Genomic DNA, 16,367 nt, shown 5'->3' with positions numbered 1-16,367 from the left:
GTCACTGCAGACGAATAACACCGAAACCTTACATTGGTTAATTTAGCAAGATGACCAGAAATCTCAAATGCTTCAAAAATCAAAAGAAGAAAAAGAAGAAGAAGAAGAAGAAGAAGAAGAAGAAGAAGAAGAAGAAGAAGAAGAAGAAGAAGAAGAAGAAGAAGAAGAAGAAGAAGAAGAAGAAGAAGAAGAAGAAGAAGAAGAAGAAGAAGAAGAAGAAGAAAGGACATTAAAATAGAAGGCCTTAAAAATTAGAACTTCAGATGCCAATGAAATGGGCCAGAATAATTAAGATCAAGAGAAAGATGCACAAGCCAACATCAGATAGATAAAGTATGGAGCTTACTAACAATCTCTCAGTCTTCAAGAGCAGCAGCAGACAGAATTTGTAACAAATAGAAGAGCAAGAGTCCCAATGAAATGAAATGAAACCCAACTCAGTAATCAAACACATTGAGTTAAATGTAATAACATAGCCCTTCGAAGAACACTACAAAATTCATAGCATAAAAACTATATTCATTTTACAGATCAGTGAAAAATTTTTTGTGATTGTCTCAAGTTGCACAGGCTGTGAAAGGTTGCTGGCATTATAATTTTAAACCCAAATAAAGAGTAAAAGAAGAAATCTCTGTTTATGATTCAAAAGGCCCAGACATCTCTTTAGGGTATGTGTTGTTTCACTTCAACCTGTTTCCTCATTCCTCAGGAGAAAAAGAAAAAAGAAAAGAAAAGAAAAGAAAAAGGCAAAACTGTTCACATTCTTGGACTGCTTTGTTTTGAGCTGATTCTTTAACACATTCTGGCAGGAAGAGAAAATTACATTAAAAAATGTGAGAAGGAGATATGAGTCCAGACAATAGGTCAGCTTCAGCCTAGTCATAATTGCATGCAAATATCATTTAGTCAAGATATGGTTTGTTATAGCAGAGACTTAATACACGAGCAAACACAATGGTCATCAATTAATAACCAAAGTGTTTAACATTCTCGTGCCTCGGTCGCCCCTTTTAAAAACTTGACTGGCTAACAAAACTGGGGAATTAAATACAAGGATAAAGCATTTTTGTGATTTTTTAGTGAGGACAAAAATGTAAAACTGACCACTTCTTATAAACAAGTTTATATGCTAATACATTTTAAGTAAATACTATAAAATTATTTCATTATGTACAATAGCTTATGCAATAATTTTATTATTGGAAAAAAAAATCAACAGGAAAGCATTACCTTGTCTAACCTTAAGCAGCAAAAGGGCACTTTTTCTTGAAGTAGGTGACAAAACGTAGGTGAACTTCCTATGTATGGGGAATAAGGTGGGTAGCCTTTGGCATACCTGAAAAGCAATACAAGATGTTACACCTTGAGTAGTCATGGAGGGACCCACAGATTTGACCCAGGTCTATGTTTAAATTAGAGTTAATAAATCTATCCTTTTATTATAGTATGAAAATCACATAGTTTATGAAATGTGAGGCAAATTACGACAAAATATTACTAATTATAATGTCTAATGACCAGCACTGTTATGCTCCAATATAAAACATTTCCTGCCATGTGAAAATGATATGAACTTGGACTTCTCCATTCATCAGCTCAGCATCCCTGTAACACAGCCATTCACATTCCTGTCTAACTGAGTAAGGGAGCATTTGTGTTTGGTTCAGAGAAAAAATGTGAATGACTGCTCATATTTCATAGTTGTTTCTTCTCAGAAAACATTTCCCAATCCTCACCCTTGAATACATAAGCATGTATCTATAACAATGAATAATATCATACCTTACAACTATATTTAAGGGCAGCTGCATTAATTTGGCCCTATTATTATTCATTAGCCATGAATATATGACTAGCTAGTATTTTGATTACTCAGAAGAGGTTTTTCTTTTCTGAAAATTCTCTTAAAATATCATCAAAGAAATCTACTTTGTTTACTGACTTTTGAAAAAAGACACCTACACATTTTGGCTGCATTAGGTTGAAACATGCAACTTCTAAAAGACAGAAGTTTAAATGTTAATTAGTAAATAAAAGGAAATTACTCAAAGCAATCTTTTCTCATCCAATATAGAATCGCTTGATTTTTGGTAACTTTTCCCAAGACATCATGAAGTTAAGGCCTTGTTGAAACCCTTTTCTAGACACTATTGTTTGGTAGATGATATTTAACACATCTTCTAAATTTAGAAGCTGACAACCATTACTGTTACCTTAATATGTCTTGATTTGTCTACTCAGTTTCCTTCTACCTCTCTATGTTTTAGAAATCTAGAAAAAGGATTTTGTTCACACTTCAAAAAATCAATTCCTACAAGGATTGTTGCCTGCAGGGATGGTTGCCCAATCTGGTGGTGTTCCCATTTTATATTCTGCATATATACTTGCATATTTGGACAACAAAATGCTTTGAGATAAGATTTGATCTACAAGTATGTTGACATTTTCTGAGGCAAATAAAACTTGTGAATGAATTTAAAGTGACTCTTCTGTTTCAAAGATAGCTCAGTTTCAGTTTAATAAAACAGTAAATGAGCTTAAATCAACTTTATTGTGGGCAATAACTGTGTTTACATCACTACTCCCATTGTAATAACAATGACTTCAGTCACTCAGCACAACACATCACAGAAAAACTTCCTCCCTCACTTCAATAAATCTTGATATAATGTGATGAGGTGACAATCATACATGATTCATAAATAAAGAAATTATAGTGAGGATGTTTGTAAAGAAGTATATGCAACTGGAAAGGGAAAGGCTTCTTTGAGTTAACAAGGTCAAGACTGTAGGCTACTGTTCTTTCAGCTATTCTAAAGCAACTCATGTAGACATTTACATGTAATCATTTACACTAGGTCCAAAAGTGATGGCTGCTAACAGGTAGGTGCCTTAAGAAAGTGGAGGGACAGTAGAGGAAGAATAACCCTTTGATTTGTAAATTTAAACTTTTTCTAGCGTTCAGATAAAGAGGATGCTGAAGGCTGAAATAAGAAAACACTGTATGGAGGAGTCTGAATATGCCTTGAAATAGACTATTGAATTTCATGATGGTTAGTCCTGCTTGTCAACTTGATAAGCTTCAGAATCACTTAGAAAACATCTCTTAAGGTGAGGATGCTTTCATGAGCCTAACTGCTGAGGGAAGAACCACCACAAATTTGAGCAGTGTCATTTCAGGAGTTGAGATACTACACTTAACAACAACGACAAAAAAAGTCAGTTGGGTGCCTCCATCCCATCCCTCTCTGTCTTCTATCTGAGTGCACAATGTCACCAGCCATCTCCTGCTTTACTAATAAAGAGGCCTTGACTTTGAGAGGGAGTTAGCGGTACATCTGGATAGTTGCAGAGTCACGTGGGAGTGGAAATGATTTGAATATGGTATTTATGTAAGATACTCTCAAAAGATTAAAATAAGAAAATGTTAACAAAAGGCAACCTAGAAAATAAAACCTACTCTAAATTTGAAGATGCTTCTTCATCTGGTGTAGTTTCATCTTCTGATTGGTCACTTAGAAGATCACATGTTTGAATTGATGATGTATCTGCCACCTCTAAAACAGGAGCAATGCTAGGTCTTCTTAATTCTTTGCCTCCCTCGGAAGGAAGAGCCAGTGTAGGGCCACTTGCTGCTCTACAGCTTGTATCTTGCAAATCTATCGCCACAGTACCTAATACCATAAAACATGAAAATACATTAGGACATTTTTACTACCTGTGACATAATAATCATTTGATGTTGAAAACTAATTTCATTACCAAGCATGCATTTGTGTGTGTGTGTGTGTTTGTGTGTGTGTGCATGTGTGTATGTGTGTATTTAACCTCTCTTGAGATCTTAATGTCATCTGGTTATTTTATCTTATACACATTACACTGGATAAATGTATTTCATAATTTATATGTGAGATAAGTCAGGCACAATGGCACAAGCCTTTAGTACCAACCCTCTGGAGACAGTGCGAGGTTGATCTCTGTGAGTTCAGGGGCAGCCTAACCTACCAGGTGGGTTAAGAGCCAGTCAACGCCAGCCAGAGAGATTATGTAAAAAAAATTATTTGTTATAGATGTATTTTTTTTTTGTAATGAGAGCTTGGATCCAATTTTGAATATGTAAAAGACAATGAGGTATTTAAAAGGTTTGGTCTCCAGGAAAGTCCTTATGTGAGGACCAGTGCTCAGCCATTCCAGTGTATGCTCAAAGATGGTGTGTTTACTGGACATCAAATTATATGGCAATTCTGTCACAAGAAGAAAAGAGGAAGGTTTTCCAGAAGTAATGAAAGAACATCTTAGACAAATAGATAAGGGATGTAAATTGTATAAAACTTGATTTATTGATGCAAAGGAAATCAACATAGAATGCTGTTATCTTAAAGTTGAAGACTTGAGTGCACATCTATTACATTAACCCTATAGATGATCATGTAGTACCCTAGTAATTTGGAAAAAAAAAGAAAGTTCAGCATGTCAGGATTCTTTTGACATCTTATCAAAAGAAAAATTAGATAATTTTTATTTTACAAAGGTGTCTCTTCATGTAAGATTATTCCAGCATTGTGTGTTTATCTCTTTTTCACTTTCAACTGGACACTTACAGAGCCTTCTTGACAATGTATCTGACTGGACATTATTTCCACATACATAGTTGTTTTCTTTCCTAACACAGGCAACACACAGACAGAACCACTCCTCTATGGATGCTCCATTTGGTCTGTTATCAGTAATACTGCCAATTCTGATATCTGCCAATATCTCAAATAGGTATGAGAAATTTACAATCTAACAGAATGATGTGGAGGAGCAGTTAGAGCAGCAGAAACAAGACTTTCCTTGCAACATCTTTTTCTCTTACAAATGTTTGGTCTTGTCTGAGGTCATTCTCACTGCCATAAATTGGGAAGCTTTGCCCTAGAGGTGGGCAAATTCTTTATTTCAACATTGACCATTTTTTACTTCTGTGAAAAATCTTGGATCACAGGTCTTCAGACTATATGATCTACTGTATTTTATTAGTTCAATTTTTATCAGCATTATTTTTTGATGAATTTCATGGTAATTGTAGAAGTTTTCTAAAGTTTCTGTAACAATGTGAAATATTTGAAATATCATGATAAAGATTAATTTCTCACAATTATAAAGAATAAAGTTTCAGAATAAAAGTCTTCACATTGTGATATTTTCTGAATATGGTGAGACATAGATCAGCTATGATTCTTATTTTAATGATTGAGATCCTCTTAATTATCATTTCCCATCAGTCTTCTGTCTGTTAGACAAACAGAAATAAATGATGCTAACCTTAATGGCTCTGTTTTACCTTCTTTTAAAAAAAGTCCCAAATAAAGGCAGACACTGTGGCACTAAGCAAGGATTTGATTCTCACTATATGAGTTTGTGATGATAGTCACAAATTTCACTTGACACTATTAATGTCTCATTTTGGTCTACAAGCTATAGATCAATACATTTCCTACAACTTAATCTCTGACTTTCTTGAGGCCATTAAGGTGGACATATTCTGGACTTTTCTGTGTTTCTTTGTGTGTGTGTGTGTGTGTGTGTGTGTGTGTGTGTGTGTGTGTATGTGTGTGTGTATCTGTGTGTGTGTATGTATGGGTGTACAAATGTGTGAATTTGTCTATATTTTCATGTGAACAGGTAAACAGTATATATGGGAACATATAAAAGGTATACGGATATATGTTGAGTACAGAAAAATGTGTAGAGTCCAGATATCAAGTGCCTTGTTCCTCAGGACAGTCTCTGATTTGCTGAAGACCAACAGCATTGGTGAGCTACCTGGACAATCACTATGCAGATTGTCTCTGACTCATCAGGACTGGGATTACTACTGTGTTCTGGCTTGCTCAGCATTTTTATATAGATCTGTGAGAACAAATTCAAGTCCCCAAGTTTGTATAAGCTGCTTATCCACTTATCTATCTCACAATCCCTCAATCTTTTGCTTTCACTTAGATGTTGTTACAAGTAATTGAGATTCTGATTCAATGCATATTTAATCCAGGAATGTTACTCTTTTTTGACTTTCTGTAACCAGTCTTCACCACACATGGTTTGAAACCGTGAACACTGAATTAAGTGGCATGACTGCAGACGGAAGTAAGGACAGACATGAAGGGCATGGTATTTGAAACCATATCAAAAGCCAACCACTTTGAGGAACTTATAGAGGTGTGAAATCATGAAGGTCAATAGCATATGTGTGTGTATCATGTTGGGTATGTATGTCAGGGTGTACAAATAGCATGAAGTTAAGGATAGAAGAGCTAAATATAGTTTATGTAGAATATCTAAAATGGGTGAAGAAAGTGAGCTCATGGAGTAAGTAAAGACAATGAAATTACATAAAGGAATGGCCTGCATTCCTTATGACAAGAAACCATATACACTTTAAGCTTGTAGGTAGTTTAGTGGAAATTTTTTAATGATTTTCATTTTAACTGGATATATATATATATATATATATATATATATATATATATATATATATATATATATTATACTGTGTATATGAGTGTCATAAATGTCAAAGTTCATGACAGGGACATGAAGAAATGAGTTTTGAAAATAATTTAAAAACCCACTACAGAGAATATCAAATAAAAATTAATTTAAATAAAGAAAACCACTGAAAGTAATACCAACTGGTCATTGGACAGATAATCAACAAAAAATATACAAGGCAAGCACGTATGATCAGGAACATAAAGTAATTACTGAATACATTTTTGTAATCATGGCTTTGTTAATCAATAGTTTAGAAATTTTTTCCTGTATTATCTAAACATACATAGTTTATAATATACACAAATAAGTTTTTTAGTTGACTATGAATTTTTAGAAAAGTAGATGTACATTTATAACCTTACAAAACACAATAAAGAAAATTCCAATGAATTAGTACTGACCCATGCTGGCAATGATGCTGTGGACAGGTAACCTGGAAGGCCCATGATAAAATGACCTTGACACATTACTTTTTCTCTGCTGGTCTTGATTCTTAAATGCTGAATTTTCTTCTTTGGTAATATTAATATAAAAACATATGTCTGAAGCATTCATAATGTATCGAGGACCTGGATTCAGCAAAATGTTTTTATTATCCTCCCTCCTAACACCAACCAAGCAGACACCAAACCTTAATTTAAAAAAAGAATATAAGAGTTTAAAAATTACAATTTAGAAAATTCCTAAGCTTTTTGTTTTTTTCAATGCTAACATTTGTAAGAAAATTAGTCAACTATAATCAAACAGAACAAAATAAGAACATCAAATTACAGAACTAGGGAGTCAGAGAGGGTCCTAACATTTAATAATCTCACTGTTAAAGGAAAATTGTATAAATTCAATTAGTCTTAAGCATTATGGTATATATAAATGAAAAAATAAAAAATATAGAATATTAGACTGTTTGCCATACAGTAGATGTAATATTGCTTTATAATTCTTAAGATAACTAATAATGTCAAAACTATGAAGAACATGTCTTACCTTGCTCAAAATGTTTACAATTGATTGGCATAAGAGAGTCTCATATGAAATGGGAAATGAAAGTGATGTCTTTGATTTGCCCTTGCTTTCCTCTTATGCCACCTTTCATGCATTCAAGAAACATTGCAAATGTTTTTCAATGCACGTACATATTCATAAGTACATAAGAGTGATTCAGAACTTTGAGCTTAGTACTGTATTTAAATATCTATCATTGATCTTTGGTAATCTAAATTTTAAAATTTGTCTTAATACAAAACAATAAGTAAGTTAAATTTCAAAATATATATAGTAGTAAAATATGTCTAAATAATGCCATAGTGTTAAATTTGAGTACATTATATACTAGTTAAGTATACTATATTAATATAAGTATTCAAATATGTTTCATTAAAATACTTTTATATAGGTGTTTTTATATAGGTTTTCATTTCTTACATTATTAGTTTAGTATAAAAGGTAAAAAAATAGAGTCTAATATCCACTTTATTATTTTTTTGAGAGTTACATGTTGTATTAGAAATGAAAATGGAAAGTAAGCAAAATTAGCCTTGTCCACATAGTGAGTTTGAGGACACCCTGAGTTACATGAGACCATGATTCCAAAGATCAAATAAGAAAAACCTTTTTTTCCCCTTAGTGCTTTTCTTGTACTATTCATCAAGATCTTCTGCTATTGTAAATGTAAGTAAAACTAAACCTCACTTTAAACTTTGTTAATGTAACAAGATACATTATTGGAAGGCTATAAATTCTTAAAGGGAGGGGGATGTTGAGAGAGTCTAAGATGTGGCAGAGCAGATATCCATAAAATCTATTCCTCCTGGTAAATACAACTTGTAGAAACTACAGAGTCTATAGTTAAAAAAAAAAAAAAGGAACAAAATTAGGCTTAAAAAGTGTAAACACATAAGCACCAATTTGGAAAGCAGTTAACTGTTCTGGTCAATATACTGATCAATTCTTCACTGGAAACAGAAACATACTTTTTGTGTGCATGGAAAGAAGCATAGGTAAAACTCTTTCCCTCATATTCGGCAAAAAATGTGCTTTCTTCCAAGACGATGTGATAGACTTCATTTCCTGAGCACCTGCCGTACGTCTTCTGCCACTGCTCAGGGGACTGCTGCCCTTCTCTGCAACACAAGCACACACACATACAGGCAAAGGACAACACCATGAATGGGGGTGAATCATATCAATGACCAGCCAGTCAGTCCACAGGGTCAAGAACCAGCAAGCACAACTCAAGAAGGTTACCTTGTGGAGCCTTGATCTCGGAATGATGGCATTACACAGAAGTCCTGACACTCAACTAGGTTCAGCATCACAAAAAAACATGAAACCTTAAGGAATAAGGGTTGCAAGAAGGTGGGAGTTTTAGAGACCCAATGTCAGAAGTATTAACTCTGACCATGGCTTTATTATGTCACATTTGGTTTTCTTCTGGAAATGTGACATTCGTGTCCTGTCTGGAGAACTTGTTTCATGGTCTCTGTCATAGGGTTAAATTTACCTTACGACATAGCTTGACTCTCAGACTCCTAACTTACTTTGTTTTCTAAATTGTGTTTTCCAAGATATATATTTGCATTTGTAAAACCTGAAGTTTGCTTTTGTCAGTTTTATAACCAAGTTATCTCTAAAGCTGAATATTCTTTAAACATCATTCACCTTTGTATAAGGGACTCAGGAATAGATTTTATATTTACACCATTTGAAAATGCATGTATTGCTTTTATTCTTGTGAACCTTTAGGGATAGTTAGGCCATAACAATAATCTTTAGAGTAGATTAGAGCCATTATCAATCCTAAAGACCTAGCCAGCTTTCACTACTAGTAAGACAGCCCAGAGTCAGAAATCTATAACTGAGAAGTTCATGTCCAGCACCTAGAATGTCACAGCCTAGATCATAGAATTCTAGGCTAGTGAAATGTGAAAACTAACATTTTCCTGTATATGAATCACTTGTTCTTTCTTGTGAAAACAATTGAAAGTTGACTAAGCTGGTATACAAAAGAGATGCTAAGGGTACTTATAGAAAGAAGGCATGCATATTTAAGAAAATATGTGGTTTCCTTAGCTGTATCATGTTCTGCCTAATTGTGTGGTTTTAAAATTTTAATACACATGTAAATCATAATAAAATGGCCATATCTCATTTCCACATTTACTTTAGTATATTTATTTACTATGTCAGATTAAAGATTATGGATATTAACAGCAAAATCATCACAAATTCAATGAAAAATACACATAAACTTAATGTTATCTCATTATAATATGTACAAGATAACTTTTTAAAGTAAGAAATTAAATGATGTACTTATAGAGTTTTTGAAATCCAATTTAAAGTCAAACCATGCCCTAAAGAACTACTAAAGAAATGAATTTATTACTATTTTCAAATTTTTAATTAGCCAAAAAATGCATACATGTCTCCAAAGTATAGATCCCTCCATTTTTATGTCATCATGGGTTTCTTAAAGAATCAGAATCGTGGGCACTGGAACCCTCTATCAGATTTTTTCTTTCAGTGAGTTATTTGACTTCTATTTATTTTAATTTATCTCTTCCGTGAAAAACAGCACCGTCTTTTTTTAGAAAAAATGATGTAAGCTAAATAAATCACCAGGATGATATTAAAATAAAAAGTACTTAGAAAATGTTGGCTGCCTTTTTTGTTGTCCTAACAACTTCATTTATTTCATTTTTATAGTTATTTTCAACAATACTACAGCAATACTCCATTAAATATCTGCACTGTTCAATGTTAATGAATCTCTTTAGAATTACTGAGAAAGAGGAAGCGTTTGACTATTGATGAAGGTATTATCTCTAACTACTGCCTCGAAAACATTATGGTTTGAATCTCACCTGTTTCCCTACAGAGTCATATTTGGAATAATTAGCGTCCAATTTATGAGACCATTGTTTGAAGCCTGTGGAATCTTGAGGTGTTGAAGCCTCATAGGCAAACATGGGTTGCCAAGTATGGGCTTTTGAAGGTCAGCTGTAGTCATCCCCCGCTCACTGATTCACCAATATGTTAAAAAGCCTCAGTTCTGTGCTATCATTGCACAGATAAATTGCTCTGTAGACTCAAATCTTTCTGAGACCCTGCATAAAATTATGTCTTTTTGCCCCTTTATTTAGAGTTTCTCTCAGATATTGTGTCACTGAAGAGAATAAAAGTAAGTTCATTATGACTGATGATTTTTTGGTGGAGAAAATTTCCCTTTGGCCAACACAATTATGAATCATCTCTTGGACACAAAGAATGATTTGGCAAAACGGTATTTGGCAAATTAAAATTCTATGATGAAGATTCAATAATGTCAGAGAACATGCTACCAACAGATCAGGGCTTATTTGAGACACAAAATGATCACAGGTTCGGAGATTTATTAGATAGTTATATTAAAAATTCTCCAAGAAAATCATGGATCTAATTTAGAAGCTGAAATGTGAGCACAGTGTGATGCTGAGGAGAGGAAAGATGATGGGCAGAGTGCACATCAGCTTCAAAACCTTTCCTCCCTCTCGTGTTTCTCATCTTGCTACTTTACTGTCTTACTTCACCTCTCAGGAAGCATCATCTCATTAGGAACCCCTCTCTTCATGACTTCTCTAACAGCTTCTAAGAAGTAACTAAAAGCATTTATTATTTACTAATTATAAAGACATAAAATTGTCTTAGTGAAACTCAGGTTATTTTTTGAAAGCAGATATGACCACTTTCTCAACTACATTCATGGCAGTTTCATTCATTATAACCAGAAGATGGAAACAAGAAAGTTACTTCCCTCAACTGAGGAATGAATTAAGCAAATGGCGTACACTTATAGCATGGAGTATTATTCAGCTATTGAAAAAACAGCATCAAAAATTTGCTGAGACTGCAGGAGAACAAAAGGACAGAATGGACATGCCAGGACTCATTGGGGTTTCCAGAGATCAGGAAGTCTTTAGGGGTATGACCAAAGTGCTCTAGATAATATGTCAGCAAATAATTGCTTGGCTGTGTGGGAATTTAAACAGTAGTAACAGGGGATGTGGGTGGGCAAGTATTTCTTACTCTTGTACCTACTTGTGGGAAACTTTCATCCTACTGAATTTCCTTGTCCAGCCCTGATGTGATGGTATGTGTCTGGTTTTATTGTAACTTGTTATGCTGTGTTTGGTAGATGTAAAGCTTCTCAAAGTGTGGGAAAGGTGGAAATTTCAATGATTTTGGTCATTATACATAGTATACATCATTAAATTGTAATACTATTACAAACTAATTACATTAACTGCACACAGACATTCTGTCAATTTTTAAAAATTTAAAAGGTAAATTTAAAGCCTTATATAATTTTTTCTAATTATCTTATAAAAAATCTATGGGGTTGAAATTTGTGATCATTATCACCTTTGAGGTTCCATAGGTTCTTGTTTATTCCTCACTATTGTAGCCAAGACTAGTCTCTAATTTCTTCTGATCAATATACTTCTGATCAATATACTTTCCACTCCATATAAAAATTCATAATGATACTCAATTTTGCTCCTAAGGCTCCTCATTATTTAACTTCATTTCAATTAGTCTTCATTCTTTTATGAAGTAGCAAATTTGCCCCAGTTTTCACAGCACTAAAGGGAAACTATATCATATGACTAAATAGAAAGGCCCCAAGAAGAAAGGGATGATGTCACTTTAGTCCTACTATGTATCCAAGATGTGACCTCTATTTTTAATTTGTGGTAAAATCTTCTTTTAAAATCGTATTTTTTGTAAAAGAGGATAAATATGAGTTGATATCATTTAACTCCAATTTTTGAAGATATAATCTTTTCTCTGGTATGCTTTTTATCATTACACATGCTTATGTCAAGGTCTTAAAATTTTCTACTGGAATGCATGTCCCCCCCCCCTTTCCCTCTCTCTCTCCCTCTCTCTCTCTCTTTCTCTCCCTCTCAACAGTTATCGTTTTCTAAAAATGTCTTTTATTACTGGATATATTTTATTATTTAAATTTCAAATCTTAACCCCTTTCCTAGATTCTTAGCCATACCCCCTATCCACTCACTTTCTCCAGGTCTCTCTGATGGTGTTCCCACCTCCACCCACAACCTCATGCCTCCCTGCCCTAACATTCCCCTATACTGGGACATTGAGCCTTGGCAGGACCAATGGCTTCTCCTCCCACTGATACCAAATGAGTCCATCCTCTGCTACATGTGAAGCTGGAGCCATGGGTCCTTCCATGTATACTCTTTGGATAGTGGTTTAGTCACTGGGAGCCCTGGTTGTTTGCTATAGTTGTTCTTATGGGATTGCAAACCATTTAAACTTCAATTCTTTCTCTAACTCCACCATTAAGGACATCATTCTCAGTTCATAGGTTGGTTGCAAACATCCACTTCTTTATTTGTCATGCTCTGGCAGAGACTCTCAGGAGACAGCTATATTAGAATCCTGTCAGCATGCACTTCTTGGCTTCAGCAATATTGTCTGGGTTTGGTGGCTGTATGTGGCTTGGATATCTAGGTGGGGCAGTGTTTGGATTGCCTTTTCTTCACTCTGTACTCCAAAGTTTGTCTCTGTATTTTCTCCTGAGAATGTTTTTGTTGTCCCTTCTAAAAAAGACTGAAGCATTTTTAAATTGGTCATCCCTCTTCTTGAGCTTCATATGGTCCATGAATTGTATCTTTAGGCATTCTGAACTTTTCAGCTAATATCCACTTATCAGTGAGTGCACACCATAGGTTTTTTGGTTTTTTGTTTTGTTTTGTTTTTTTTTTTTTTTGTTGGTTTTGTGATTGTGTTTCCTCAGTCAGGATGATATTTTCTAAATCTATATATTTGGCAAGAATTTCAGGTAGTCACCATTTTTAATAGCAGAGTAGTACTTTATTGTGTAAATGTACCACATTTTCTGTATCCATGCCTCTGTTGAAGGACATCTGGGTTCTTTCCAGCTTCTGGTTATTATAAACAAGTCTTCTATGAAAATAGTGGAGCATGTGTCCTTGTTAAATGTCCGAGAATCTTTTGGATATATGCCCAGGAGTGGGATAGCTGAGACGGTTTAGAAGATTAATCTGATCTAGATTTAACTTTGGTACTTGGTATCTGTGTAGAAAATTGACTGTTTTATCCAGATTTTCCAGTTTTGTTAAGTATAGGCTTTTGTAGTAGGATCTGATAATTTTTTGAATTTTCTCAGCTTCTATTTTTATGTCTCCCCTTTCACTTCAGATTTTGTTAATTTGGATACTGTCTTTGTTCCCTCTGGATAGTCTGGCCAAAGTTTTATCTATTGTGTTGATTTTCTCAAAGAACCTTCTACTGGTTTTATTGATTTTTTTTTGGATAGTTCTTTTTGTTTCTACTTGCTTCATTTCAGCCCTAAGTTTGATTATTTCCTGTCATTTACTTCTGCAAGGTTCAGTTGCCTCTTTTTGTTTTAGAACTTTCAGTGTGCTGTCAAGATGCTATTACATGTTCTCTTCAGGTTCTTTTTGGCAGCACTCAGAGCTATAAGTTTTCCTCTTAGCACTGCTTTCATTATGTTCCATAAATTTGGTTATGTTGTGCCTTCATTTTCATTAAATTATAAAGTCTTTAATTTTTTTTCCTTATTTCTTCCTTGACTAAGTGATATTTGAGTAGAGCATTGTTCATCTTCCATGTATATGTGGGCTTTCTGTCATTTTTCTTGTTAATGAAGACAAATCTTAGCCCTTGGTGATCTCATAAGATTCATGGGATTATGTTAATTTTATTTGATCTGTTGAAGCCTGTTTTGTGATTATATGGCCAATTTTGGAGAAGGTACCATGAGGTGCTAAGAAGAAGGTATATTCTTTTGTTTTATGATGAAATGTTCTATAGATATCTGTTAAATCCATTTGACTCATAATTTCTGTTAGTTTTACTGTGTCTCTGTTTAGTTTCTGATTCTGTGGTCTGTTCATTGATGAGACAGGGGTATTGAAGTCTCCCACTATTATTGTTTAGGGTTCAATGTGCACTTTGAGCTTTAGTAAATTTTTATTTAATGAATATAGGTGCCCTTGAATTTTGAACATAGATAATCAGAATTGAGATTTCATCTTGGTGGATCGTTCCTTTGAGGTGTATGACGTGTCTTTCCTTATCTTCTTTGATAACTTTTGGTTGAAAGTCAATTTTATTTGATATTAGATTGTCTACTCCATTTCTTGGGACCATTTGCTTGGCAAATTGTTTTCCATCTTTTTACTCTGAGGTAATGTTGGTCTTGGTCACTGAGGTGTGTTTCCTTTATGCAAAAAATGTTGGGTCCTTCTTACATATCCAGTCTGTTATTCTATGTTTTTTTTATTGGGGAATTGAGTCCATTGATGTGAGATATTTGTGACCAATCAATGATTATTGTTTCCTGTTATTTTTGTTGTTAGAGGTGGAATTATGTTTGTGTGGCTGCCTGCTTTTAGGTTAGCTTAAAGAAGATTACTTTCTTGCTTTTTCTAAGGTGTACTTTCCCTCTTTGTGTTGGAGTCTTCCACCTATTTTCCATTGCAGGGCTGGAATTGTGGTAAATATTGTATAATTTTTTTTCATGGAATAACTTGGTTTCTCTATCTATGCTAATTGAGAGGCTTGCTGGATACAGTAGCTTGTGCTGGCATTTATTTTCTTTTAGGATCTACATGACATCTGCCCAGGATCTTTTAGTTTTCATAATCTTATTTTAGAAGTCTCATGTGATTCTGATAGATCTGCATTCATAGGTTATTTGACATTTTCCCCTTACTGCTTTTAATATTCTTTGCTTGTTTTGTGCATTTTGAGTTTTTCAGGCTTCTTGTTTGTTCATGGATATCTATTTTTTAGGGAAGTTTTCTATAATGTTTTTGGAGATATTTTCTGGCCTTTTTATGCTGGGAATCTTCACACTTTTCTATGCCTATTTCCCCAGGTTTGATTTTCTCATTGTGTCCTGGATTTCCTGGATGCTTTGGGTTAGGATGTTTTTGATTTTTGCATTTTCTCTGACTGTTGTCTCAATGTTTTCTGTGATATCTGCTGTCTCTGAGATTTTCTCATCTATCTCCTTTATTCTGTGATGATGCTTTTCAATGTGCAGGGTTTTCTCCCTTTGTGAGTTCTTTATTTCTTTCTATTTTCATTAGTAGTTCCTGGATGGTTTTGTTCAATTCCTTTACCTGTTTTTTTTTTTTTTTTTTTTTTTTTGTCATATATTACTTTTATGACCTTCTTAAAGTCCTCTGACATCACCATGAGTTGTGATTTTAAGTCATATATTTTTCTGGTGTGTGGGGATATCCAGGAATTGCTATTGAGGGATGTGGGTTTTGATGATGCCAAATGGCCTTGGTTTTTGTTGCTTAGATTCTTGCGCTTGCCCCACACCATCTGCTTATCTCTGGTGTTTGTTGGTCTTGCTGATTCTGTCAGTGACCCTTCTGGAAGCCTGTGTCAACACTACTGGGGAAGAAGCTCTCTCCCCGCAGGTTCTGGGTAGAGTGATCTGTGGCACAGGCTCAGCACTGGACGCAGACAGAAACCTGAAGGATTCTGTCCCAAACTGCTTCTTGATTATTGTGTCCTGAATGCTCTGGAAGTGTCCCCCGGTTAGCATCAGTGGTGGTCTTACTTGTGCTCTCAGGTGTGTCATCACTTCTGTGAGACCAGCTCTCTCCCAGTGGGATCTGGGTAGAGAGAACTATAGCACAGGGTCAGCTCTGGGCACAGGCCACACTTTCTTTCTTTCTTTCTTTCTTTCTCTTTCTTTCTTTCTTTCTTTCTTTCTTTCATTCTTTCTCCCTTTCTTTTTAATTATATTTTTTTTTGCC

At 34.4% G+C, this 16,367-nt stretch overlaps 1 protein-coding gene across 3 annotated transcripts in view; it reads right to left on the bottom strand.

The window, feature by feature from the left end:
- KCNT2 (potassium sodium-activated channel subfamily T member 2) overlaps nt 1-16,367 on the bottom strand; it is a gene marked incomplete at both ends in the record, with an annotated part of 388,861 nt that overhangs the window by 79,691 nt on the left and 292,803 nt on the right. For 2 of the 3 annotated variants that reach the window (XM_080917662.1, XM_080917663.1), the window contains 4 exons: nt 1,231-1,336; nt 3,461-3,674; nt 6,936-7,165; nt 8,505-8,654. In XM_080917662.1, coding sequence (XP_080773788.1) covers nt 1,231-1,336; nt 3,461-3,674; nt 6,936-7,165; nt 8,505-8,654 — 700 coding nt within the window. The remainder of the gene's footprint in view (nt 1-1,230; nt 1,337-3,460; nt 3,675-6,935; nt 7,166-8,504; nt 8,655-16,367) is intronic. The other variant, XM_080917664.1, reaches the window with a different exon arrangement.

The sequence above is a fragment of the Micromys minutus genome, assembly GCF_963924665.1.
Source record: "Micromys minutus genome assembly, chromosome: 6".
Classification (NCBI taxonomy): Eukaryota; Metazoa; Chordata; class Mammalia; order Rodentia; family Muridae; genus Micromys; species Micromys minutus.
The sequence above is the reverse complement of the archived record's forward strand: the minus strand, read 5'-3'. Positions and strand labels throughout refer to the sequence as shown.